Raw genomic sequence first — 27,267 nt, 5'->3', positions numbered from 1 at the left:
ATTAGGCATCTTTCTCATCTATGGCCTTGTTCCATCCCACTTTCTTGGATTTTCAGTACCTTCTGTGCAGTTGATTAATTCCCCAACACCTATAAACAAATTTAAGTCATTTTCTATACAAAAGAAGAAAATATCTTTTTGTTGATTTTACCTAGCTTTCAAACTGCCTTTCCTGTTCCTCACCTCCAGGTTAACTGAAAGTGTTAACATTTGATCATCAGCCCTGGTGTCAGTCTGCACCACTCTACTCATAACTGCACTCTTCCAGCCAAGTCATAACACCTCATTGAACTCATGGCATTTGATGTTGACCTTTTTATCCTTCTTGGTACTCTGCCTTTTCTAAGTTTTGTGAGGCTCTTCTTTTGTGCCTAATTTTCTCTTTCTTTGTTGACTGGCTGTTGGTCCCTTTGAGAGCCTCCTCTTCCTTTACCCAAACTGGGGACCACACTCACTTATAGTCCTCTTTCTACCCCCATCTTTAAAAGCTATCTGCTTTGCTCTACCCTATTGCTCTTCCCTAAATCCGCCACCATTTGTTTTCCTAAATAAAAAGTATATTCTCTCTTTTGCCCTTGAATTTGTGTTAACACTGTGTTTGTTTTTGCTCCCTTTAAACTTCTTCCCTGAAATTTTCTTTCTGAACAATAAATCATCACTCATGTGAAACCGTAAATGGCAACCCATTACCTACAGGATGGGCTGCAAATCCCTTATACTTTCTCAATGCTCTCGAGTCCCTGGCCACACTCTGAATTTCCAGGCTCATGTTTGTGAGCCCTTTCATTCAACATTTCTCAATGCCGAATGTGACTACCCACCTATTAACATCTCCACACAGTGTCCAGAAGGCATCACCAACAAAACCTTCCAGCTCCCTTCTCTGCCATCTCAGGAAATGGCAACTTTATCCCTCTAGCAGCTGAGACCAAAGTCTTGCCGTTGTACTTTTTTACATCCACACATCCAAACCATCAGCAAGCCTCTTCAAATAGATCAAGAATCTGATCACTTTGTTACCCTCACATAGCACTTTTCACCTCCTTTCTGGATTTCAGGATGGCCTCCATACTATCTCTCACAGGGAGTCTCTTTCCAGAGAGCAGCCAGAGTAACACTTTCAAACTCAAAATCAGATTGAGTCACTCTTCTTTTCAAATGGTGTTCCACCTCACTCCATAAAAGCAAAGCCCGCACACGGTCTACAAGGCCCTACTGATCTGCTTCCTCTCCTCCAACTCTCCCACCTCATTTCCTCTCAGCATGATCCATGATCCACCCTGGCCACCCTCTCCTTCATATAGCAAGTGTGACCCCGCCCCATGATTTTGCACTTGCTGTTACTTCTGCCTGGAATACTCTTCGTTTTTCCATATGACTCACTCCATCTCTTCCTTTAGGTCTTTATCACATTTCACCCTATCAGACAGGTCTTTCCTAACCACTGTACATAATAGAGTAACCTCTCTGTCCCCTTCTCTCGATATACTATAATACTGTATTTATTACTTGTTCACTTATTTTCTATTTCCCTTTCCTAGAATGTAGATGGAGACTTTATTTTCATTAGTGCTCTTTATTTCAAAGGTGGACTGGTACATGGCACACAGTAGGTGTTCAATAAATATATGTGGAATGAATGTGCAAAAGATCTCACAGCTCCTTGAGTGGTGAAGCCAAGATTGAAACTCAGTTTCATCAGATTCAGATGCCCATATTCTTTGAGTACTTCACATTGTTTGTCTCTGAAAGTTTCCAAAGCCTCTGTTTACCTCACTATTATTACTAAGCAAACTGTATTATGACTCTGGTTTACATGTATTTCCCATTTGCTTTTCTCTAGGGTGGGAGTCACATGTTATTCACATCTGTCACATCCAACATGACCCTTAGTGGGGGCTAAATACTTTAAAAGAAGACCGAATTGAACTTAGGAAGGGACAGTTTTTTCTAATGAGCTTACTTTTTACCTAGCACCCCAAAAGGAAGGGATTTTTGTTCCTTTCCTTATCCAGCAACAAGAAGCCAGAGAGATCGGTGAAATTGGGCTCATTATGCTGCTTACTCTTTGAGGTATAAAGCAGTTACCACCATGAGACTAAAGTTCTCCACTTTAATTTTGATTTTATGAAGTGGCAAAACTGTTGCAAAGGATTTCTCTGGAGCCTTGTGATTTAGAACTTGAGCAGGTAGAAGAGAACTGGTTAAACTTGCACGACGTGCTCCCAACCCACAGTCCTTCTATAACGAAACAAATCCCTTGCTGTCACATTCTCCATCTCCTCCTTTGTTTCTGGTATATACCTCTTAATGTGTTTTCATCATTTTGTTGTCATTTTAAGTCAGTGAAGTAGACTGCTAATAACTTGGTATTAATAATGTCTTTATACGGATACTGCATCTTGGTAGGGAGCTCAGAGAATTGTGCTTTTGGGATGTCATGAAGTGTGATGGGCAGCCGAGTGCCTTCTGCAACCCAGAGGTGTAATTGGTTCAGAGGAAATACATCTTTGAGGCTAATATTAGCTGTCTTTTTTCAATTCCCTATATAAATATGTTTGGAGATATTGCATTGATGATTGGAAGCTGTCAGAATACCATGCACAATAATGTGGTTAAAGGATATCAGGCAATCTTTTTCGAAAACCAAGAAGCCATTCTGATTAACCTGTTCAATAATAACTTTGAAGGCAATATATTCATAAGCATGTATTTATCTCCAGCCAAGTAATTAAAATGCCAATCTTCTCTGTAATTTCAGAAATCTCTGCCTCCTTAAAAAGCCCTCAAGAGCCTCACCATCATTATTCAGGTAGGATGCATGTGCACACAGATGTGTCGGCTGAGTTAGACGTCTGTGACTCTGCATTTGGAAATAGAAACATTGATGAATTGGTGGTGTGGATGTGGCTCCAACTTGAAAAGTTGTTGTTTACTCTGATAAGAGAACATTCAGATTTCTTAAACATATAGTGAGGATTTAAGAGAATTTGTATTACCGGGAAGTTCCAAGTTGTAAATGGGAAAGGTGACTTTGAGATCTGCAAATTCCTTACAAGCTCAAAGCCAGCCCAGAGCCAGAGATCTTCGTGTTTTGCACTGGGGAAGGGACGGGCCTGAGACTAGTTCTCTGGAAGGGTTTTGTACTCTTACTGGGTCCTCAGTGAACATAACCACTGAATGAATGCCAACCCTACAGGGTAAGTTCAACAAAGACACCTTCAAGGATGTTATTAAACAAGATGTCAAGGGTCTTAACTCTCTTAAGCAACATCACTTCCCAGTGCTTCAGTTGTCTTTCTTTCAAAGTGGGAGTAATTGTGCTTGCCCTTCCTAAGGAACAATCTGCCAAAGGGCTAGCTGAGAATAAAGAGGGAAACACTTTGAAATGCAAAGCAATATAACAAGCAACTGGATTCATGCCATTGGGTGGTCTTTTGGGCATCACTGCTGTCGGCATTGGATTAGATAACACATGGGAAAACTTTTTATATGATTTAAAAGCTCGGTATGTGAGTAAAAGTGTACTGGTGTGATAATTACCAGTATTATTATATCAAGGTCGTGTGTTCAGGGTCCAGTAATAGGCTACCTTATCCTGAATTCTTTGTAGTGAATAGTGTGTCAGTGGGTTCCAGACTTCACATTCCAGGCTCTTGTAACTAACTGGGTCTTTTGGCTCTGCAGTAATCTGTTATTTTGACTGCAGCTGTCAACTTAAAGTCTCTGGTGAAGAACGCTGTAAATCATATTGACTCTGATCCGTTAGGATATGACTCTTAACAGGAAAATGCAGATCACTTGTTTCTAATTAAAATTGGTCTTTAGCTCTCTCTGGGAAAAGAAGATGAACTCTGCAAAATCAACAGTAGAGGTCCCCACAGTCCATGGTGCATTAGATTTGATCTGGAAAAGAAAAACCAGAGAAGTGAAGACCACAGATTAAAATGCTCTTTAAAAGAACGCTTCACATATGGATGGATTATTATGATATTTGATATTCAGGAGAGTGAAGGTGATAGCCCTACATCAGAACATGTTATATAATCTCATATAATCTATTCCAAAGACTGAGGTATCCTGCTGGTTTAAGACATAGTTTAAGTACTGTATTGTAGATAATATTTCTGATAAAGAAAAAAAATATAAGATCCTTGAAATAAATTATTTTAGTATTATATGAGTATATTGATGTGTGTTGGGGGAGGCTTTCTTTAAATTTGGCCCACTGATGCATACTTAAAGTAGTAAATCTGCTTTTGTTTGCAGCCATTGAAAGGAATAATTTAATGAGGCTTTCTCAGACCATACCATTTACACCAATCCAACTGTTTGGTGAGTGCCATTTCTACCTTCTTGAGGTTGTGCCAGGGCAAAAGCATAACATCTGGGTAAATCATAGGAGAAACCACTTTGCATCATTTTGGTTGAAAATATTCTTTTGCCCACAGTTGCAATTTGTTGAGATAAATTTGCTCAAATGGAAAGTCTTGTTAACTGCCCGGCTGGCATCTAGGGTCAAAACTTAATATACTATGGGGATGGGACCTATAATGAGCAGCAGTTGAGAGGAAAAGCAATAATGTTGCACCTGGCATTCACTGATTTAAGGCTGGAAGTGAGTAGAAAAGAACCAACCAAGCATGTGTAATAAACAAGAAAGCATTAAATGTCAATATGGTAAAAGCTAACAGACATCTAAAGAGAAATGCTTTGTATATTGTTTTTTATTTGTTTTGTTTTGTTTTGTGTAAACTAATTGATCTTTACTCAGAGAGGAAATTAATTTTTAAAGGCTGGAGTAATAAGGAAAAACAAGCTTGCGTAAGCCAAGGCTACTGGAGTTTTTCTATTCTGACAATTGACAAAATAACAAGGGTCCCCACGTTGTCCTAGATTAATTCTCTCCACACTCTTCACGTGGGGACAGATCAGGTGGCTTCTGATTATTGATGCAAATGCCTTCTCCTTCCACTTGGCTCCGTGGGTGGTTTTATACCTCAGTAGCTCGATTCTAAATCCTCTAGGTATTTAGAACTCCAAAGAGATCTTCAGTGGCATTTGTCTGGGCACCAAGAATAAATATTAGAAAACATATTACTAAGCATTACCTAGACATGTTCTTTGGTAAGCAATTAAATGCAAGAATAAGCACATAGATTCTTCTCTTGGTAAAGAAAATGCAGAAGTGTAGGGAGAAAATTAAACACAGACTGGACAGAAGTTGTATAGAATACGTTACTTCTGTTAGGAAATATTTTACGCTGTATTAGGTGAAGTCCAGGCTGAATAAGAATTGCTCCCTGTTCAACAGCCTAAAAGTAAAAGTGTCGAGCAGTAAAAAGAACATTTGTGTGTAAAAACTTTGAAGTGGGACCTGAGTTTGTGTCTGAGGATCTACTTCATATTAGCCAGGTTAACATATTTAATCTTTCAGCAACCCAGTGAAGTGAGTGTTACGTTCACTTCTTTTTTACTGGTGAGGAAAGTGAGCCTTTCAGTAACTTGTCCAAAAGCACAAAGGAAGGAGAGGCTCTGGGGTATGACTTTGGCTCTAAGTCCTGGGTTTAACTCTGCATTCTCAGTGGGGGGTAATATCACTCCCAAGGGAGCAAAATTATCTTTTTATTTTTATATGTAAAGCACACACATACAGAGTACATAAACAGGTATACGTATATCTTTGGTATTAAAATGTTAGGGAGCAATTAGGGAAAAAAAAGTCTAAAACAGCTCCTAAGGGGAATGAATGATAATAAATGGGACTAAACTATCTCTTTGAAAGTATTTGTCTTTCTGAGTCATTTTGCTGTACAGTAGAAATTGGCCTGACCTTGTAAATCAACTATAATTTAATAAAAAAGTGTCTTTTAACAAATAAATAGTATAGAAAAGTATTTGTCTTTAACAGCCTTGCTACTCTGATTTTGTTTTTGTCTAGTTATAGTCTATAATAAGAACAACTTAATTCTTGTATGGCATCTAACGCCTTTTCCGTTCTCCTCCCTCCCTCTGTACTGGACTATAGCATGACCAGATGTCTGTACTTGACCCTGTAGATAAAATTCCCATTCCCCTCTGTTCCTTTGAGAAAGTGAACTTATTCTGAGTTGATGTTTAGGATGCTGTTCATGGCACAGACATGGATTTCATTGAACCCCTCCCCTATACTCCTTGCAGCAGGAGAAGAAGTAACTGTCTACAGGCTGGAGGAGAGTTCCCCTTTGAACTTGGATAAAAGCATGTCTTCTTGGTCCCAGAGAGGGAGATCTGCAATGATCCAAGTGTTGTCCCAAGAGGAGATGGATGGTGGCCTTCGCAAAGCCATGAGAGTCATTAGCACCTGGTCTGAGGGTGATGTCCTCAAGCCGGGGCACGTTTTCATTGTGAAGTCCTTTCTGCCTGAGGTTGTGCAGACATGGCACAAAATCTTCCAGGAGAGCACTGTGCTTCATCTTTGCCTCAGGGTAAGTCAGAGGCCCAGAGCCCAGGTGTATAGGTCAAAGAAAGGGGATCTGGCTTCCTCCTGGCTGAAGGCCACTTCAACCCAAAGGATGGCCTGTAGCCTACTCTTTTTTTGAAGGTGGTGGTATTTCATTATTTTAGTTTTTGCTTATGGAGTGGATAAGGCTAAAAATCACACTCGGGAGGCCTCTGTGATCATTAATTTGTAAGCGTATGATAGTACACATTTTAAGAAAAAATCAATACTCCCTATTTTGCAGGAAATTCAACAACAAAGAGCTGCTCAAAAACTGATCTATACCTTCAACCAAGTGAAACCACAAACCATTCCCTACACTCCAAGGTGAGGAAATATGGGCACCCTGGCCCTTCATTTAAAGTAGGAATTTCTATCAGTTTGTCTGCAGCCCTATTAGTCATGAGAAATACCAGGCCCATGGGGGAAGTAAGTTCTCCATGACCTTAACTTTGGTGTCTTCCTTCCATAGTTCTTGGAGACAGTAAAAAGAGAATTAGACTTCTCAGGGGTGCTTTGGTTAAATCATGAATTTATGTGACTAGAAAAGAAAAGATCAAGCAAAGACCATGACTCACCTCTCAGCTGTGAGAACAGGCAGATCCTGGGTGTGATTACAAGTGTCCAGAAACATTATGACAGAAAAACACTACTATTCTTCTTCTAATATCTTACAGAAATTAGGAACTTTAAAGGAATGAATTCTTGTTACTTTCACTTGAGTGTCTCTATACACTTGCATTCTTGCATTAGCAAGACAGATCCTAAATCCATGCTGAGGACTTACAGTAAAGTTTTATTGTTTCATTTATAAGGAACTTCATAGAGCTTGGCAAGAAAAGTTGAGTCCAGTACTCATAAGGTGTTCCTCACAGAGAAGGAAGGTGGGCAAGCATGGGGAAAAACTCCCATTCTTCACATTCTGGTCTTTTAGCAGAAAGGCAAGGGCATGCACATTGAGGCTTCATCAGACTAGAATTAAGCAATCTCCTCTGCTGCTGACTGTACAGTGATATAAATCCCACCTTTGCTGTCTCATAGGGAGTCAGTGGCCTCTTTCTCCCCCTCACAGGTTCCTGGAAGTTTTCTTAATCTACTGTCATTCAGCCAACCAGTGGTTGACTATTGAGAAGTATATGACTGGGGAGTTCCGGAAGTACAACAACAACAACGGTGATGAAATTGCCCCCAGCAACACCTTGGAGGAGCTGATGTTGGCTTTCTCTCACTGGACCTATGAGTACACTCGGGGAGAGCTGCTGGTTTTAGATTTACAAGGTGATTGACAGCCGAGGATTTGATACCATAAGCATCAAGTTCAGGAAACAGGAATTGGTTTCTTCATGTCATAGTCACCTACATCTGATCCCAGCTCTTTACTTACTCAAAGCCATAGTTCAGGTCTTTCAGTTGGAGACATTCCTTGGCACTGTGTGCTTTTTTTAATTTGAAAACTGAAGAGGGTATTTGTTTTTTGAATTTATTATTTGTGAAACTGTCCTAAGTGGGAGAAACCAGACAAGTGTCCTGAGAGATCATGCAAAAACCTGGATGGGAAATGTATGGAGTTGCTCTTCCTAGCTTTGAAGGGAGACGGGTCCATTTATTTCAGAGACATTAGACAGTTATGATCACGAGCATCTACTGTGCTGTTTCTCACTTAGATCAAGAGAAAAATACAGGCAGATGATTAGCTGCCTAAGATTTAAAGGCATCTGAAATTTTAATCTAAAGGAGGAATAATTTTGGTACCAAATTTCCCAGTTTGATGGCTTTTCTTTGGACTTACGTTCACAATAACACTTAGACATACGTTTATACTCAGAGGAAAGTTTAAATTCTGGTCACTTTTCATGTTTCTGAGCTCAGTACTTGAACAGTTTATAGTTGAACTTGCTCTTTTTGCTGTGTACCTTGATACAACAGCTCAAACTCAGTCTGAGAGAGGCGACACAGTGCATTCTTATTTAGTGGCAGTCTTTGATCAGAGCATCTTTCCACTATCAACACCTCACATGTGACTTATAATCCTGCAGCACGAACGGAGTATCTCTAGCAGGCTTTCCTTGCAGGGACGGAACGATATATGTATTAAGGTCAAAGTTTAGTCCCTGGGCTCACTGACTGGGGCTTTGGTTTTAAATAAGGGATTTAGCCCAGGAACTTTCATAGAAGTTATCTCATTTAGTCCCAGAAGCAGCACCTTGAGGTAGACCTTATGGGGAATTTAGGCCCAGAAAGTTTAAATAATTTGCCCAAGGTTGCACAGCAACTTAAGAGGGAGCCAAGATGCAGACTTAAGCTGGTTTGACCATCCATGTTCTTTCCTTATTCACTGTGCTGTCTTTTATTTCTTTACAATTTTCATACCCATAGGGCATTACTGTGTTCTGGTTCATTTTAAAAGAGCGGTCCTTTTTCTTGTTCTCTCTGACTTTGCCGTCTCTCTAGACTTGGGATTCTGTGCTGAAAGCCACGCTTGGAGGCCAGAGATGGTCAAGATGAGCAAGCAATCCTGGGGCATCGTGAGCAATGCCCACTAAGACTGCAGAGCTATTCGAGTGAAATTTGTACCATGTACTCAAGGGTGTGTGTGTGTGTGTGTGTGTGTGTGTATGTGTGTGTGTATGTATACACTTCTCAAACTACACATAAGTCCTTCTGTCCTTTCAGATCTGTGCCATTCACAAGGTTGAATTGTATTTCTAACCTTCAAACACAATATTTTAGGAATCCATATAAACAAAGTTAAAATAGTCAAGATGATTCAGCTTTTAAACCAGCAAGTACATGATCCATGTAAGCTCAGCACACTGATGCCCAAGGCATCTGTTTTTGTAGCTCATGTTGGGGGAAAGGCTGATTGTTTTCATCTGTGCTTGAGTGTCTGTGCTTTGAGTTTTGGGTGGAGATGTTTAAAAAAGCAAAAAAGCAAACAAAAAAACAACCAAAGAAAAACTTTAAGGAATTAATGATGACTCTTCAGTGTGTTTTGTATTCCACTTGAATAGGTTTTTGTTTAATGATGTTTATGTTTGGGGATTTTTATGTCTCTTAGTAATCCAAAGTGACATTAAACAGAACAAACACTGTGTTGATAGTCTTGGGGGGAAAAGGAATTAACTTTATTTATTTTTTTTTACTGGGCAATTATGTGAATTGCAGAAATAGGCCACTCCACATAAACTATGTCAAAACATTGACCTTCAAAGGAGGGAAGAGTGGACTTCAGAGAATGAGCACAAAGAGACTGAGATACTTATCAGAGAGTTTTGCCCATCGGTTAGCCCTGAATTTGTGGAACAAGTGAATCCTAGAATAGTAATTACAAGCTGTCCTATTACTACTGTTACTAGCTAACATTTACTAAGTAGTTATTTTGTGCCAGGCACTTGGCTGAAGACTTATGTAAATTATCATGTTTAATAATCCAAACCAGGTTGGAAAGGAAAAATGGGAGAATATAATGTATTCTTAAAATGTTGTAATAGTTTTCAGTTCAGTTGTGTTTTGTTTAATTGATTAGTGTTTCTAGTCTTTGGAGAGATGATGTGCATCATCTGGGCGGCAGGGAGTGGAGATGAAAGGCTGCGGTTAGGAGAAGCTCTGAAGTCGCAGTGCCAGGGTCTGACTCCTGGCTCCACCACGAATTAGCTGCATGACCAGGGGGCAGCCACCTTGAGTCCCACTTCCCTCACTGGTAATTAGGGTAAATACTATTATGTGCTTAACTCAGAGTTGTTAAGGGGCTGGAATGAGGCAAGTTCCCCACACAGTGCATGTTATTGTTGTTCTTAGTGTTAATCTCTGTGTGGCTTGTTAAAATGGAAATTCATTTTCAGTTGTGGGTAGGTCACTCTTAGCTGTGGGGCCCTGGTGGAACTTCAGGGAGACCCAAGCTTAGGCTTCTGTAGAGTAAAGCCCTGACCAGCTTGTGGGGCTCCTTATCCCCTTGAGGGAAAGAAGGAATGAGAAACACTCTAGCCATTTATGCTTTTAGTTTCTTCTCTCTCCTTTCGTCCAGGAGAGTGCCAGTCATTAAACAGGGAGCTGCCACATCAGGCCAGGAAGCTAAACTCTAAGGAGAGGCTTGACTGATTTCTGATCATTTGTAATTATACTGCAGGCTCCTAGTCTCTCTCCACTTAAAAATGCCACACCTGAGAGCCTGAATCATCATCACCATTAAATGTAAAATGCAATGTTTAATTTCCAGCAATGGGAATGAAAAACAATTGTACTTCAAATTCTAGTGATCTCTGGCATGTGTTTTTTATTTTTTATTTTTTTTGCCTTTGAGGGCCATACCCTCAGCATATGGGAAGTTCCCAGGCTAGGGGTCAAATCAAAGCTGCTGGCCTACACTACAGCCACAGCAATGCTGGATCTGAGCTGTGTTTGTGACCTACATCACAGCTCAAGGCAATGCCAGATCTTTAACCTACTGAGCGAGGCTGGGGATTGAGCCTGTGTCCTCAATCATTACCACTGAGCCACAATGGGAACTTGGGAATTCCTGGGTTTTTTTTGGTTTTTTTTTTTGCTTTAAAAAAATTTTTTTTTTAAAACTTACTATATTTTCCAAAGAACTTTTGGAGATATTTGGGAAACTGCTTTGTTGAATTAAAAAATAAGTCCAAATTAGCCTCAGCATCATCATGATGCATGGTGCTGCTAGAGGGAATCTTCTTTCTACAGAGGTAGAAGTTCACTGATGCATCCCAAGGTGATTGGGATCAGAATGTAAGTCTCTGAGTGTCTCATAAGGGCATGTATTGCCTGAAACATGGGCGTTTACTCTGTTTCACACCAGTAGAGAAATGAAACTGGAATTTTTAGATCTTAAAATATCTTGCTTTCTAAATATCTGAGTATGTAGATAGGATGGGCACCAATGCTAAAGTTTGCCAATTGGGTGAGTCTGTGTAGCTGAGAGAGGCAGGGGTGTAGGGGTAGTGGGTGTAGTGGTGCAGCATGATTTTTTCTCTGAGCTGCTTCATGGTTTTTTGGGGTTTTTTTGGGCTATGCTCATAGCATGTGCAAGTTCCAGGACCAGGGCCTGAACTGAACCTGCAGCAGTGACAATGCTGGCTCTTTAACTGTTAGGCCACCAGGGACCACCTGCTTTCTGTTTCTCACTCATTGGGATGCCTCTTTTGCCATTTGAGGGCCCCAGATTATGTTTTAAGTAGTTAAGCTTTGAGCTGTCATATTGGGTTTAGGGATGTAAAGTTTGTGGATACTCTAACAGGTGGTCCTCTTCATTAGGGAACAGTACTTTAGGGAAGTGAGATCAGAACATGACTTTGCCAGTGGTTAAAAGAATAGAATTTTACTTCACAAGAGCTTTTTTTTTTTTTTTTTCTTTTTCTTTTTAGGGACACACCTGCAGCATATGGAAGTCCCTAGGCTAGGGGTTCAATTGGAACTGCAGCTGCCAGGCTACACCACAGCAACACCGGATCTGAGATGTATCTGTGACCCTTGCTGCAGCTTGTGGCAATGCTGGATCCTTAACCCACTGAACAAGGCCAGGGATGGAACCCGCATCCTCATGGATACTAGTCAGGTTCTTAGCCCACTGAGCCACAATGGGAATTCCTTCACAAGAGCTCTTGATAGAACAGACAATAAAAATACCATTTTGACATGGTCAGACATTTTGCTAAGAAATTTGTGTATACTCGTTCATGTAATTTGCTCAGACACCCTGTAGGATAAAGCCCAGAATTATTCATACTTTTGGGTATAAAACTGAGATTCAGAGAGAAAAAAACAGGTCCCACAATTGGAGATTAATGGGCCCTGAGTCAGACCCAGATTCTTTGACTCGTGCCCATTCTAACAAGCTACAAGACTAAAGTATGCAGGAGCTGATGTGATTTGGATAGACTTTTTTCCCCTTATAGAACTTCCTTTCCCCCAATTCATTAGGTACTGTGTGTATTCCCAGTTTAGTGTACAGTGTACTCAGATATAAGCCCAAAGCTTTCATCATTGCTAGGAATTGCAGGCAGAAAGTCAGGTCTGAGCTTAAATGTGTAAAGGATTTGAAGCTGTTAATCTCTCTCTTGGTGATACATGGGCTGTTTGCTTGTTGCTCAGTTTATTTACTACTTGGTGCTATTTATTTACTACATAGTTAAGCATAGTTATTCTGTGTATTTACTACATGTTTACTGTATAGTTAAGGTCCCGTTAGGCTGTTCTTTCTTATATCTGTAATGAGAAAAGCATAAAGAGCCCAGCCTCTTCCTATGACTTTTTCTTTAAAAAGCAAAGCACATTTGGCACACTTCCCTTTGAGCCTGTGTTTCAGCCTTATTTTCCCTTTCCCTATTCAAAACCAGTGTACAAAGAGATTCTAAGCCAAGGGTTCTTAAAAAGTCCCTGGATAGAATTCAGAGAGTCTGTGAACTTTGATGAAAAACAATTAAAATTACCTTTATTTTACTAATTCATAGCTGAAATTCATCTTCTCCTTCCATTATAATGGAGGCAACAAACCACAGTATTTTTAGCAGTACCTGTGACTGTTGGCAATTATAGATATTAACATGGCATCTTACAGTGTTGGAAGATATCTCAAAATACTGGTTATATTTATTACTTGTGGGGTGTTAGAGTGTTAGTAGACTCATGCTAGATCCTGTCACTTAATGTTCTAATAAAGAAGCTCATGTATTGCAATACAACAGTTTTAAAAATATTTTGATCACTGTTTTTCAGTATTGTTTTCCCTTGCAATTGTATATATTCAAATTATGCATTTTAAATCATTCTAAGAAGATCCCTTAGCTTCATGACAGAGAGGGTCATGACACAAAAAAGTTGAAAACCCCTATTTAAACAGGTTATTTTCCTAAGGAAGTCCGTGTCTTAAGGAAATGGTCTATAAACTGTAAGGGTTATATTTTCTGGTGAAAAGTTTGACATGTGGTAAAACATACAGACAGTAGTAAAAAAACATTCTTTTTTAAAAATAGTGGTTAGAAAACTTTTTTTTTAAATAGAAACATGTAATAACATTTTACATTTTCTATGATTTTCAAATATCCCACAAGGCTGGTCTCTTCCTAAACAAGAAAACTAGGGCTGATTAGAGGATGATCTCAGAAATCTTTGGCTTATGAGCATATGGTGCATTCACCTGTCTGATTGGCTTGTCTCTGAAATGCTGCCGTTGAAAATCAATCGCTCCACCACTTGCCTTTTATAGCAGAGAGTCACTTGGGTATTGATCCCTGTTTTGGTAAATGTTAGCTTTAAATTACACTTAGTTATCCTTTTATGCTTTGGAGCTGCTTTCTTAAGAAGTAAAATTTATTGAAGAATCACATATGCTTAGGAAAGTGCACACAGCATAAGCATATATCTCAAAGAATTTCCACAGAAGAACATGTGTGTGTAACCAGCACCAAGATCAGGAATGCCTGGTGTTTGTATTCTTCCATTTATCAATACTATATATATAACATTTGATGTGTGTCTTTGATGGAGCAAGACTGTATCTGCCAAACCACATAACACCTTGCACCTTGCTGAGCGCTGGTGGACTCTGTCTAAGCAGACCATGGACCAGGGGGAGGGATACAAGCTTTGACCTTTGTGGTCTGTGCAACTTCTGAAAAATTGTTTAATCTCTTCAAACATCAAGTACTCATTGGTAAAATGAGGCTGTGAGGATGCTAATGCTTTTCTTTCATGATTGCTGAGAATTAGAGAAAATAAAATTAGGTCATCTAGCATATATGAATGGTGAATGATGGATGCCATTATCAGTAACTGCGAACACATTACAAAAACATTCATGTTTAGCCTAGAAGTTTATAGCATAATAGAGGGGGTTTAGAGAGATAGTGCCTTAATTGAAGTTTTCAAACTTGCCTGGACAATTTTGTTTTTAATTTTTTTTCTTTTTTAAGGCCTCACCACCGGCATACCAAAGTTCCCAGACTAGAGGTTGAATTGGAGATGCAGCTGCCAGCCTATGCCACAGCCATAGCAATGCCAGATCCAAGCCGTATCTGAGATCTACACCACAGCTCACGGCAATGCCGGATCCTTAACCCACTGAGTGAGGCCAAGGATCAAATCCGCATCCTCATGGATACTAGTTGGGTTTGTTAACCACTGAACCACAATGGGAACAATGACAATTTTTATAGTACAGTTAATTCATGTGATGTTTAATTTAATAAATAGGTTGGGCATAGGTTTAAAGGAAAATTAAAATTTGGTTATTATTTTCTTGAAATTCTGAGAAAATGAAATTCCTCATTTGCTAAATGAATTTTCTTTTCCTTTGGAGGTGTTGGAGAAAATTTGACAGATCCATCTGTTATAAAACCTGAAGACAAACAGTAAGTTAATTTATGATGTTATCATTTAGAAAATTGCATTTTAACACATTGTAGAGGGGTTTTTAAAAATAATTTTAAACATTTATATATTTGCCTAGGTCCCAGAATGGTTTTGAGGCAGCTTTTATCTCTATCTCTATCTATGCCTACATCCACATCCAAAAACAATATGATAAAATACAATTAGATATTAAAGAACACATAGATTAGGAAATGGGACCAAGGAGCTCCCATCATGGCTCAGTGGTTAATGAACTCGACTAGTATCCATGAGGACACAGGTTTGAACCCTGGGCTTTCTCAGTGGGTTAAAGATCTGGTGTTGCCATGAGCTATAGTGTAGGTCATAGACATGGTCAAATCTGTCATTGCTGTGGCTGTGGTGTAGGCTGGTGGCTACAGCTCTGATTTGACCCATAGCCTGGGACCTCCATATGCTGTGGGTACAGCCCTAAAAAGACAAAAAAAAAAAAAAAAAAAAAGTAAATGGGAACAAAAAGAAACTAAGGAAATAAGATTAAGTCTGGAGTTGTTAGTACACAAAAATAGAAATTATGTATAAAGACAATGCAGTAGCCATAACTTTGTTGTAAATTTAACTGAGTTTTCTAGTGGTCCAATCACAAGAGAAATATGGTTAAGTTCAGTCTCCATAGGCTTTGACCTGAAAACAATTAATGTCACAGGAGACACACCGTTTCCTTTGTTTCCCTCACAATGGAGTCTTATCATGGGCAGCAGCTTCCATCACATGCCTATAAAATGAAAGCTTAGGTCATAAAATGTGCTATTCAGTAGGAGCAAGTCTATGAGAGGCCAAAACAATGGGGCTTAAATACAGAACATCGGAATGTTAATTCAGGACTGAAGTTTAAGTTATATAGAGGGATGAGTCATCTGCTTGTCCTGTGAATTCCCATGGGCACTTTATCCCATGAGCAGGCTTTTGGAAGGACTTGGCAGTAGAGGATTTGAGGTGGTATTCTTTTGTTAAAGGTGGACTAGAAAGATGTGATGGTGGTGATGAAGGACAGGTCAATATGGCAGATGACTGGTTCTCAAACTTGGATTTATACCAGATCACCTGAAGATCTTGTGAAAATTCAGGTTCTGACTCAGGAGGGCTAGGGAGGGTCTTAAGAGTCTGTAGTTCTAACAACCTCCCAGGTGATGCTGATGTTATTGATCCGTGGCTCATGCTTTGTGTAGCTAAGGTTTAACACACTGAGAGCATCCAAAAATGTGAGCCTTATTGAACTGATTATATGTAATTCATCTACCACCCTCCCCCACCCCAGACCTTACCCCCAGTTTCTGATTCAGTGGGTTTGGGGTCGGGCAAAATAATGTAACAAATTCCAAGATGATTGTAATCTGCTGGCCTGAAGCTCACCCTTTGAGAACTTCTAGTGTACGTTCTAATTTCTTAGTTGTCCCAAATAACTCTACTTTGTCCCTGGGTTGCAAAGACATAATGGTATGAATAGGCAATTCCTATGTAATAAAATCTGAAAATTTTGCTTGCCTCCCATAAGATTAATAATGTAAACACTCCATTCTTTAATGCTTTATTCTTTTGCTGAACAATGTAATCTCAGTACCATCTCTAGGTTTATTTGCAAAGAGGCCTAAAAGTGCACTAGCTATTTTTTTGAACTAGCTAGAGGAGATAAAGGTGATCCATATTGCTTCTCTGCATCCAATTCCCATGAGATTTAATGATGGAGTTCATGTTGTAACCCTTGGTCAAATAAGGGTACAGATAAGGGTTATGTTATTTTTCACTCTAGCCAAGCCAAAGTGTCTTTAGCTAAAAATACATATTATTTGGTAGGAATCTTCTACTACAAGTATTTCCTTTATAATTTTTGCAGTGAAAAATTTTGCATAGGTAATGAATCATGTTTATGTATACTCTGTAATTTATTAAATTTTGACCTCAGTATATATATTTAATATGACCTGAATATTTCCAACTTTTAGAATTCTAAGAAGATTATATTATTCTACTTGACAGCTGAATATTTAATTGCATTCTATAGGCCAGTGGGTCTCAATTCCTATTAGGGTCACCTAGGGAACTTAAAAAAAAAAAAAAACGCTGCTCAGGATTAGCATCAAATCAGAATCTCAAAAGATAGGGCCCTGAGGTTTGTATTATTTAAGTTCCTCAGGTGACTCTAATGGGTAATTAAGGTTGGGAGTCTGTCTTATGGCAAACTTTATTTTTTTATGATTTGAGAATAGGAACTCTAGAAATTGATATGTTGACATCACTATATCCTGCCTGGTTTTGAGGGGTCACCTAATTTTGGGTACAGTTGTTCTTCATGGGGAAGATAATAAGAAGTACTGTTTTCTTACAATTTGAACTTCTTTTTTTTAAGCTTTTATTTATATATGTATTTTTTTCTACTGTACAGCATGGTGACCCAGTTACATGTATACATTCTTTTTTCTCATATTACATGTTCCATCAAAGTGACTAGACAGAGTTCCCCCTGCTTCTCCATTGGCAACCAGAAGTCTTTTCTCCAAGTCCATGATTTTCTTTTCTGTGGAAAGTTCCTTTGTGCCGTATATTAGATTCCAGATATAAGTGATATCATATCGTATTTGTCTTTCTTTTTCTGACTATTTCCCTCAGTATGAGAGTCTCTAGTTCCATCCATGTTGCTGCGAATGGCATTATTTTGTTCTTTTTTATGGCTGAGTAGTATTCCATTGTGTATATATACTACATCTTCCTAATCCAATCATCTGTCAGTGGACATTTGGGTTGATTCCATGTCTTGGCTATTGTGAATAGTGCTGCAACGAACATGTGGGTGCATGTGTCTTTTTTAAGGAGAGTTATATCCGGATATAGGCCCAAGAGTAGGATTGCTGGGTCATATGGTAGTTCTATGTATAGATTTCTAAGGTACCTCCATATTGTTCTCCATAGTGGTTGTACCAATTTACATTCCCACCAACAGTGCAGGAGGGTTCCCTTTTCTCCACAGTCCTTACAGCATTTGTTATTTGTGGACTTATTAATGATGGCCATTCTGACTGGTGTGAGGTGGTATCTCATGGTAGTTTTGATTTGCATTTCTCTAATAATCAGGGATGTTGAGCATTTTTTCATGTGCTTGTTGGCCACCTGTATATCTTCCTTGGAGAAATGTCTATTCAGGTCTTTTTCCCATTTTTCAATTGGGTTGTTGGCTCTTTTGCTGTTGAGTTGTATAAGTTGCTTGTGTATTTTAGAGATTAAGCTCTTGTCAGTTGCATCATTTGAAACTATTTTCTCCCATTCTGTAAGTTGTCTTTTTGTTTTCTTTTTGGTTTCCTTTGCTGTGCAAAAGCTTTTCAGTTTGATTAGGTCCCATTGGTTTATTTTTGCTTTTTTCTCTGTTGCCTTGGGAGACTGACCTGAGAAAGCATTTGTAAGGTTGATGCCAGAGAATGTGTTGCCTGAGAACGTGTTGCCTATGTTCTCTTCCAGGAGTTTGATGGTGTCTTCTCTTATATTTAAGTTTCTAAGCCATTTTGAGTTTAATTTTGTACATGGTATGAGGGTGTATTCTAGTTTCATTGATTTGCATGCTGCTGTCTAGGTTTCCCAGCAATACTTTTTGAAAAGACTGTCTTTTTCCCATTTTATGTTCTTGCCTCCTTTGTCCAAGATTAATTGACCATAGGTGTCTGGGCTCATTTCTGGGTTCTCTATTCTGTTCCATTGCTCTGTATGTCTGTGATTTGAACTTCTTAATTTGAACTAATTGAATTAGTTCAGTGAGGCTCACATTTTCAAATGCCCTTGTGTGTTAAAACCTTTGCTACACAGGTCATGGGTCATGGACCAACAACCTCACCATCACCTGGGAGGTTGTTAGACATGCAAACTCTCAAGACTCCCTAGATCTCCTGAATCAGAATCTGAATTTTCACAAGATCCTCAAATGACTGGGTATAAATTAAAGTTTGAGAAGCAGGTGTGTTCGTATGTTTATTTTTCCCTCAACAACAACTTTGGAAGGAAGCATCTTTCAATCTCAGTTCATAAGTGAGAAAATTGAAGGTCAGTGAAGGTGGTCACTGCCTATGAGGAGAAGGGGTCAGTGTAAGAGAATGATCCTCCACAAAAAGGAAGATTTTTTGTGGTGCAAATTCTGATAATTCTCTAAGACCTGTTGTATCCCAACTTTCCCCAACCTTTTGCCCATGAAGACAAAGTCATTTGCTCTTTTCCCCCAAATCCTCTCTGACCACTTGTTTCCTCAGGTCACTGACCTTCAGTGGATGCTGTCTTAGTGTTATTGGTAGTTTGGGATTGCATATATTTTTTTTAACTTAGTTCCTTGATGGTTTTGAGCATTTGACAAGTATGAAGTGATAATAGTGATGAGATGTTCTTTAGTAAATCTCTGTATACATGGTGCTAATTAGCATTTCCTTGAATGTGGAACCAAGCTACCACCTGCTTTCCTGTGCTGTGAAAAGTCTGGAAAACAGTTGTATTTTTTTTTTTTTTCTAAACATGGTTATTGAGACTGCAAGGCTGTCAGCATGCTGTGTGAATGTCTCTACAACCCTCTTTCACTCTCCCCTTTACGGGGAGTGGTCAACCCTCTGATATATACATACTGCAGTAATCTTGATTCTTTTGTCTTAACTTTAACAAAACTCCTAGAAGGGCATGATTTAGCTTCCAGCTTTTATCTGAGAATCAGTGTTACATTTCTAAGTTGGGAACTTTCATGTTTTTCTGGGAGGAAAGAAATGGCAGTGTGGAATGCAAAAGAGTAAAATATTCCAACGAGGTCACGCTGGAGAGACTATAAAATGAATTTTTCAATTTTAATTAAAATGACACTTTATTTTTTCACTTTATCAGCATCATGGAGTTATGGTACTAAATATTGAGAGATTCTACTTTTTGCCACGTTTGGTTTCACTTTATATAAGTGGTTCCTTACCAGATGGGGTGGAAGAGAGGAATAGTTAACAAGAGGCAGCTTATGCAGCCTGATAAATACCACCAGAATCGTATTTTGTAAGGGCGATTGAGTGACCAGGAAAGTTAATCCTGGGTGTCTGTTCACGTTGTCTTCCCAAGAGATTTCCTCCAACCTACTCGCCTGAGAGCAGAGAAGCAATCTGAGATCAAACTGACATCAGCCCTCATTCTGAGCTTGGCACATCTTCAGAGCAGCTACTGTTATTCTGCCAAAAGGAAGTGGAAATTGAGATAAATGTTTCAATACTCGGATGGAAAAAAGTCCATTTTTACACCACGTCCCTTTTGAAAAACCACATTCCTTAGAAGCAAAGTTTATTGTTTCCTTTTGTGATAGTTTGCTTTTCTTTTTTCTTAAGACGTGGTATTTAAGAACGGTAATTGAGTTCAGATTTTAAAATGTGCTCTTTTCCACTCTGCATGTCATTAAAGTAAAATATTAGCTTTTATAAAGTTCCTTTGGAAGTGTTTCTGGCGTGCTCTGTTCCGTGGTGTGTGGTGTGTCAGCTGAAGAATGATGGTCATGTGTGATCTGATAATGGATCAACATTGATCCTAGAATCTGCTAAGGATCTGTTACAATTATAACTTGTTCAAAATGTGCCTAATGTATGCTGATTCTTTGTAATTTTTTCATCTGTGTTTAGTGAATGTAGTTTACTTCCACAAAATCATTGTTCCCTGGTTGTCTTGTCTTTTCATGAAGAACCCAGCTATAGCAATTTGCAAGGTAGAAGCAGCTACTGATAGAGCCAAAAGTGCTGGCGTAGAGTTTTGTCAGGCATTTGTGTATGAGGATGTCGGTTATTCTCAGAAAAGTATTTGGGTTTGAAACAGCGCGCATCAATATTTTTAGAAGGGGTGGCCCAATGGCTGGTTTATTTTACTTTCAACCTTACCTTTCGGGTATTCCAGTGGAACAGTTGGTGATGAATGTCATTCTCTCACCCCATATGCATTAAAAAGGGTCTCACTGTATTTTGTTTTAATGTGGTACATAGAAAATTCACTCTTCTATCAGATTATCGTGGAAAGAAGTTTCACAGTAGGTCTTGGAGTAGGGTACAAAGATTGAAGTGCATTTGAATTTTAAATTTGCAAGCCTGACATTGTTGCTTCCCCAAAGTGCTCTGTTCTTTGTTGGCTCCTTCAAGTTTACTGGGTTACTATGGGATACTGTTCGGTATCTCAGAGAATCCTAGTTGAGCTCCTTTTTCTTAGCTGCAATCTAATTGATATTCTGATATTTCCTCTAGATCAAGAGGAATGGTGTTTGGACCAGCCAATTTAGGGGAAGATGCAATTAGAAACTTCATTGCAAAACATCGTTGCAACTCCTGCTGCCGGAAGCTCAAACTCCCGGGTATGCCCCCAAACAATTCTATTTTTCTCTAAGTAAATCTCTCATTGAACAACATTCATTGTAACCTGGGATAGAGAAGAAAATCTCAATCACATTTTTATCTCATTCGCAGTCGAGGCCTGACTTTCTGACTGCAAATTTTTCAAGTTTCTAAAGGGATTAAAAGGACAGGGATTTACTTCAGGTTCTGCCAAAATGTGATAAAACAACATTGGGCCCAGTACTTGTCACAGTCTCTCGAAAGGAAAAGTTTCCCCTACTTAATTGGGGTAAAATTGGACTGAGGCAGGTCTCTGTTCCCCTCCTCTCTCCCTTTTGGATCCTATGTGGTGCCCAAAGTATTTCTCTTCTATTCTTATTTACTCATTGGCCACACGGGAGGGTGGGCTGTGAAGGGAAACAACAACTATCAATTAAGGTAGTGCTTTTCACTATCAAACAAAAAAACAAAACAAAACAAAAAACAAACCCAAAATACTCCCACTTTAAACATACACTGCAAGGTATATTTTTAAAATCTGATTTGATAATATGGCATACTTTGTTTGAAACCAGTATAGTCCACACAGAAAACTATTCCTAACATAATAGAAAGCGGCTGCAGGTCTGTTGTCCCCCAGATTGGCAGCCCCAGTTCTGATGCCTCTTTTCTTTTTATCTTGGAAGGAGTGCTTTTGTCTCAGCTTGCCACAGTTTTTCTTAGGTTCTTCCACACTTGCCCTTAGAATGGAATTTCACATCTTTTAAGCTCAATAGCCCTTCCAGCCTGATCATAAATCAGAAATGATCATACCCTGATTTGGAACTTTTTTTTTTTTTTGTAATTTTTTGAATCTTTTTAGGGCTGTACCCTTGGCATATGGAATTTCCCAGGCTAGGGCTTGAATCAGAGCTGCAAAACTGCTGGCCTACACCATGGCCACAGCAACACCAGATCCGAGCCTCATCTGCAACCTATGGCACAGTTCGCAGGAACACCGGGTTCTTTAACGCACTGAGCGAAGCCAGGGACTGAACCCATGTTCCTCATGGAAACTAGTAGGGTTCGTTACCACTGAGCCACAGTGGGAACTCCTGGAGATTGCTAAAAGATCAAAATCTATTATAGGCTGGGATGGAGTAGGTATAAATTGATAACAAAGAAAGGTAATTTCTAATCTTGTTGGAGTTAGAGTTGGAGTTGCTCTTGTGGGATGACAAATGTAGTAAAAGACTGGGATGTGGAGAAGCTTCCAGTTCTGGGGGGAATGGCTTGTCAGCTGGGGTGGTGGTGGTGAGTGTTCAGGGTGGGAACATCAGACTGGAGCAGAACAGAAAGGCGGGCCGTCCCTGTCATCTTGTAGCTGCCCAGGGCTCCTTCTCACACACCACACACAGAACTTAGCTGCCCCCTGTCCTCTCCTCTTGTCACAAGGAGACCAGAAAAAAGCTGGGGCTGGGCTGAGCAGCAAGGGCCCTATGGGAGGCAGGGTCCCATGATTGCAGCTGAAATCCAGCCCATGAACTGGGTGTCCTCAGGTGCTGACCCTTCCCAGGTCTGATGCATTGTTCCCTGGGCAGGACAGCCTCCCTTCTGAATGACATGGGAACTAGATCTGATGAGCCGGGAGAAAGGGAGACTTGCAGTATAGTTCCCTACTTTCATCCTTGAGACCAGTTGTCTCTTCTCCATGACCAAGGTTGAGGTTTTTTCAAAATTTCTTTTTGACCTACCATGACAGATATTGAGTGCTTAATTCAATAATTCCTCCATTTCTAAATCTAATTGCATCCATGAGGAAAAGTTCGATTCCTGGCCTTGCTCAGTGGGTTACGGATCTGGCGTTGCTGTGAGCTGTGGTGTAGGTTGCAGACTCGGCTCAGATCCTGTGTTGCTGTGGTTCTGGTGTAGATCGGAGGCTATAGCTCCGATTCAACCCCTAGCCTGGGAACCTCCATATGCCACTGGTGCGGCCCTAAAAGACAAAAAGACAAAAAAAAAAAAAAGTGTCCTCATTTTCTTGAACATTTAGTAATTTGAATATAAAAAGTTTAGTTTGGAAAAATAGATTAGGAGTAATTTTGTTTGATTATGTTTTAGTTTTTTTTTTTTTTTGAAGAGAGGTAGTTTAGGTCAAGAACATAGGAAATATAGGTTGAACTCACATCCCAGGAATGGTGATTTGTTTTTTTTTTTTTAACTGCTTTTGTGATCTTGGGCCTCAGTTTGCTCATCTGTACATAGGGAATAATAACACCTATCTCATGAAGTTGGTGTGAGAATTGAAATAATGTATGAATGTGTTCAATAATTATTGGCTATTATTAAACTATAATACTGAGTTCCTCTTGTGGCTCAGCAGGTTAAGAACTTGACTAGTATCCATAAGGACGCAGGTTCGATCCCTGTCCTTGCTCTGTGGGTTAAGGATCTAGCACTGCTGTGAACTGTGGTGTAAGTCACAGGTGCAACTCAGGTCCTGTGTTGCCATGGCTGTGGTATAGGCCGGCTCCTATTTGACCCCTAGTTTGGGAACTTCCATATGCTGCAGGTGAGGTCCTAAAATGACAAAAACAAACAAAAAAACAATGGACTGTATTGATTTTTTTGTCCAGATAATCCCCATTTAGCAATACAAATAATACAAGGAATGTATGTTTAAGGTTAACAGATTTAATCAACATAGCACAAAATGGTACCCATCTAAAGCCCACTCTCTTCCACACATTTCTCCCCAAAGGTTACCCTTATTAATGATTTCTTTGGATAACTTCCCTATAAAATTAAAGAATGAAGCTTTGGGAAGCACAGGATCTCATAATTGAAGTTTTCATAGGTGCAGCCATACCTGAGGTACAACTCTCTTGTGGAAACCGACCGCTGACATCTCGGGTCCACCGTTTTGGCTGAACTCCCTGGCTCTGACATCACTTAACAGTGAAAATGCCCTGTTTCCAGCTTGGCTTCACTAACACTGGCTGGATCATGTCTGATAGGGCATCACGTATTAAATCAAGCAACCAAATCTTACCTCCCCTGCCCCAGTGAACACAGCCTAAAACAACACTGGGAAGTTGGAGTCACATATGGGTGTGAGGGTCAGGCATAGTTTGGACATGGTTGAGGGTTTGAGTTTCACATATCAGTGGCTGAAGGAAGCAGAGTCCTCTCTGAGCACTTGTCCCAAAGTCCCAAAGTCCACTCTGTCTGTATGTATGAACACTATGTTCTGAAAGATTCCCTATAATCATCTTTATTGTCTTCCTTGCAGATTTAAAAAGAAATGACTATTGCCCTGGAAGGATAAATTCTGCCTTTGGACTGGAAATCAACATAGAACCAGCTGAGGAGACTGAGGAGACTCCAGGAGGGGAAGAGGGTAGTAATCCTCCAGAAGACCTCACACGGTTGTAAAAAAAAAAAAAAAAAAAAAAAGGAAAAAGAAAAGGGAGAAGTAAGATGATGACTGCCCTTGCCCTCCCTTCCATGAACTCTGTTGTAACACAGATGTAACGTTGATTATGTCAGAGTCTCTGCCAGTATGGCCTCACCTGGAGGCCTCCTGGGATGTGCCTGCTGAGCCTCATGTCTCTCTTGCCTAGGGTCAATGTTCTCCTAGACATTGACCTGTGTGCAGGGTGCTTTGCATGTGTTCATCAGCCTCAAGGTGCACAGGAAGATGCTTGGAAGAATCAGCCAGGAGTGCTCTTCCTTCATACCTCACTGTGTTAGCTGGTCATTTAGAGAACCCTTGCAGCAGAGACACCAAAGAGCCAGGCAGATACATTTAATTTATTTTTCTCACTGCGTGTGCAGACTTTAACCTCCACTGCTAATCATCACCTCACCCACAGATTGTGTATATATATAAACGCAAACAAAGTTTCCTGACTTCCTCCTCTCTCTTTCCAGCCACATAGGGCTTTGAATAGAGACGGAAAGGAGAACAGTGGTGTGAGGGTGTATTTGCACTGACTGGAGCACGCTCCAGCACAAACTAACCAGTAAAAAGTTAGCATCCTGGTGAAATTTAGATGGTTGGAGGTATTGTCAGTGAATTATATGATACCTGGGCCTGAAAGAGAGGAAAAGGGAAATTTAACAAAACAAATGCCCTTTCATCCTTTTTCTTTTCTTTTCTTTTCTTTTTTTTAAAGGGAACACGGATATACGAAAGGAGAAATTATTTGGAAACGTTTTCCCTTTCTTTAAGCTCAGGGATGCTATTGGTTAGAGATTGATGAAGTTAACTTCTAAAACATTACTCCCTTTTTCAAAGCTGTGTATCTAATATTATAAGTTAAATTACTTTATATCAGGGCCTATTTGGAAAGATGGGGTTTCTGAATGAGAACATGCTTCAAAGGCATGCTTCACTGCATTACAGAGTTCTGGTGGCTGAAAGAGTACTGGAGTGTATGTTTTAAGTACAGCCTTGAGAACCTGTGATCAGTTTCCAAGGCTTGAAGAAAGGTGCCTGGAAGCCACACTGTACAGCACGTATGTAGAGGGGAGGTCAGTCATCCTTGTTTGGCACTTATCAGAGTCACTCTCCCTCAGAAGGTGCACAGGCTTTTCACACAAGGAGGACTGGAGGGCTGGGAAATCTCCCCCCTCCCTGCTGCATCCCCTTCCCTCATTGTAAAGTGTCCTAATCTACCAGCAGCAAACCTCCTTGGTTTGAAAATTTCAGGTTATCCATAGCCTTACATTAGCTGCCTTGATTTTTACGTCAACACTCCTGCATTCTTAGCTGGTATTTGGAGGAAATACTGCCCAGGGTTAGGGGGATGGAAAAACAAGGTCTTGATTTGCTAAGGATAATGTCTGGTTCTTGTGAGCTGTACAAGGGCTAATTTATAGCCCTTTGACTTTGGTCTTGGGGGTGGTAGGAGGTGGGACATTTGGGTGATTTCTTGGTTGGCAATGAGGATAAACTGTTAATGCTTTTTTCAGAGCTTAACTGCTTTGTCCTATTGGACAAATTGCTAAGAGATCTATTGGTACTTACTTGACAGCCATGTTCAACTATGGAAGGAGAGAATTTGCCTGAACAAGGCCAAACTAAAGGCATCAATTCATTGGTCAAATATTTGATACCTGGAATGGAACTTGAAAAAATACATTTTGATTTTAATTTTCTGTGTCATGATTCTCTTTCTTTCTTTTAAGAAAAATTACCAGAATAACATTTTAAAAGATAAACTGCCGGGCAAACGTTACTGTGGGATAGCTTCTATGAAGATACCAGTGTCATCATCTTGACTTTGATTCATGACCACAAATGAGTGCATTAATTCACTTGGTTAATTCTGTTCAGCAGATACTTATTAAGTGCCTTCTCTGTAGTGTGTAAGTGATGAAGGTGCAGTGAATGTAACATTTCTTTGCCCTCAGAAAGTGTTGTCTCATGTTTTCTTTTTTGTTATTGTTCCAAGTTTAGATCTCTGGTTAGTGCTTTAAAAAAAATGACTTCTGGGCAAATATTGCATCCAGAGATGTGTTCCATACTCTATGCTAGCAGGCAGTAGGTTCAGACTGGGATAACAGAATTAGGGCAAATAAAAAGACACAGCTGGGGCTGGTTTTAGGAACCACTGAGGAGGAATGGGCTGCATAGGTCTTGTGTGAGTACTAAGTCCATCTCACAGATGGGATCTGAATCCAGGGACTAGAGAAGCAACCAGGTTCCTGGAGTCCTCCCTGGAGGCATCCTGTGCACAGGCATTCCTTTGCATGAGGCTGTATATCCTGGAAGACTTCTGCCCCATGACATCTTAAAGCTTTTAACACCTCTGGGGAATGAGGTCAGATATAGGTTTTTGTGTTTTTGTTTTTTTTTGTCTGTGCCCATGGCATTCAGAAGTTCCCAGGCCAGGGACTGAGCCCAAGTCACAGCAATGACTCAAGCCACAGGAGTGACAGTGCTGGATCCTTAACCACTAGGCCACCAGGGAACTCCCAGATTCAGTGTTGGGTGTTTCTCATCCTATTATTTTCTGTGGCTTTGCAAAACAAGTACTGGGTGACTAAAACTTTCCTAACAACCATTTAACCAAAAACTGAAAAAGAGTT

General features: G+C 39.8%; 1 protein-coding gene across 11 annotated transcripts in view; it reads left to right on the top strand.

Moving 5' to 3' along the window:
* Window positions 1-26,329, top strand: part of TRPM6 (transient receptor potential cation channel subfamily M member 6) — a 228,844-nt gene extending 202,515 nt beyond the window's left edge. For 7 of the 11 annotated variants that reach the window (XM_084987940.1, XM_084987936.1, XM_084987933.1 and 4 more), the window contains 8 exons: window positions 2,762-2,812; window positions 4,270-4,335; window positions 6,181-6,467; window positions 6,726-6,808; window positions 7,554-7,759; window positions 14,793-14,844; window positions 21,106-21,212; window positions 24,464-26,329. In XM_084987940.1, the coding sequence (XP_084844066.1) occupies window positions 2,762-2,812; window positions 4,270-4,335; window positions 6,181-6,467; window positions 6,726-6,808; window positions 7,554-7,759; window positions 14,793-14,844; window positions 21,106-21,212; window positions 24,464-24,606 (995 nt within the window). In that variant the 3' untranslated portion in view covers window positions 24,607-26,329. The remainder of the gene's footprint in view (window positions 1-2,761; window positions 2,813-4,269; window positions 4,336-6,180; window positions 6,468-6,725; window positions 6,809-7,553; window positions 7,760-14,792; window positions 14,845-21,105; window positions 21,213-24,463) is intronic. The other 4 variants (XM_084987931.1, XM_084987913.1, XR_014822855.1 and 1 more) reach the window with 3 other exon arrangements.
* The last annotated feature ends 938 nt before the right edge of the window (window positions 26,330-27,267 follow it).

The sequence above is a fragment of the Sus scrofa genome, chromosome 1 (genome assembly GCF_054392235.1).
Source record: "Sus scrofa isolate SSC_HxYL_T2T_F1_AM1 chromosome 1, Sscrofa_HxYL_maternal_Yorkshire_Landrace_v2.0, whole genome shotgun sequence".
NCBI lineage: Eukaryota > Metazoa > Chordata > Mammalia > Artiodactyla > Suidae > Sus > Sus scrofa.
The sequence above is the reverse complement of the archived record's forward strand: the minus strand, read 5'-3'. Positions and strand labels throughout refer to the sequence as shown.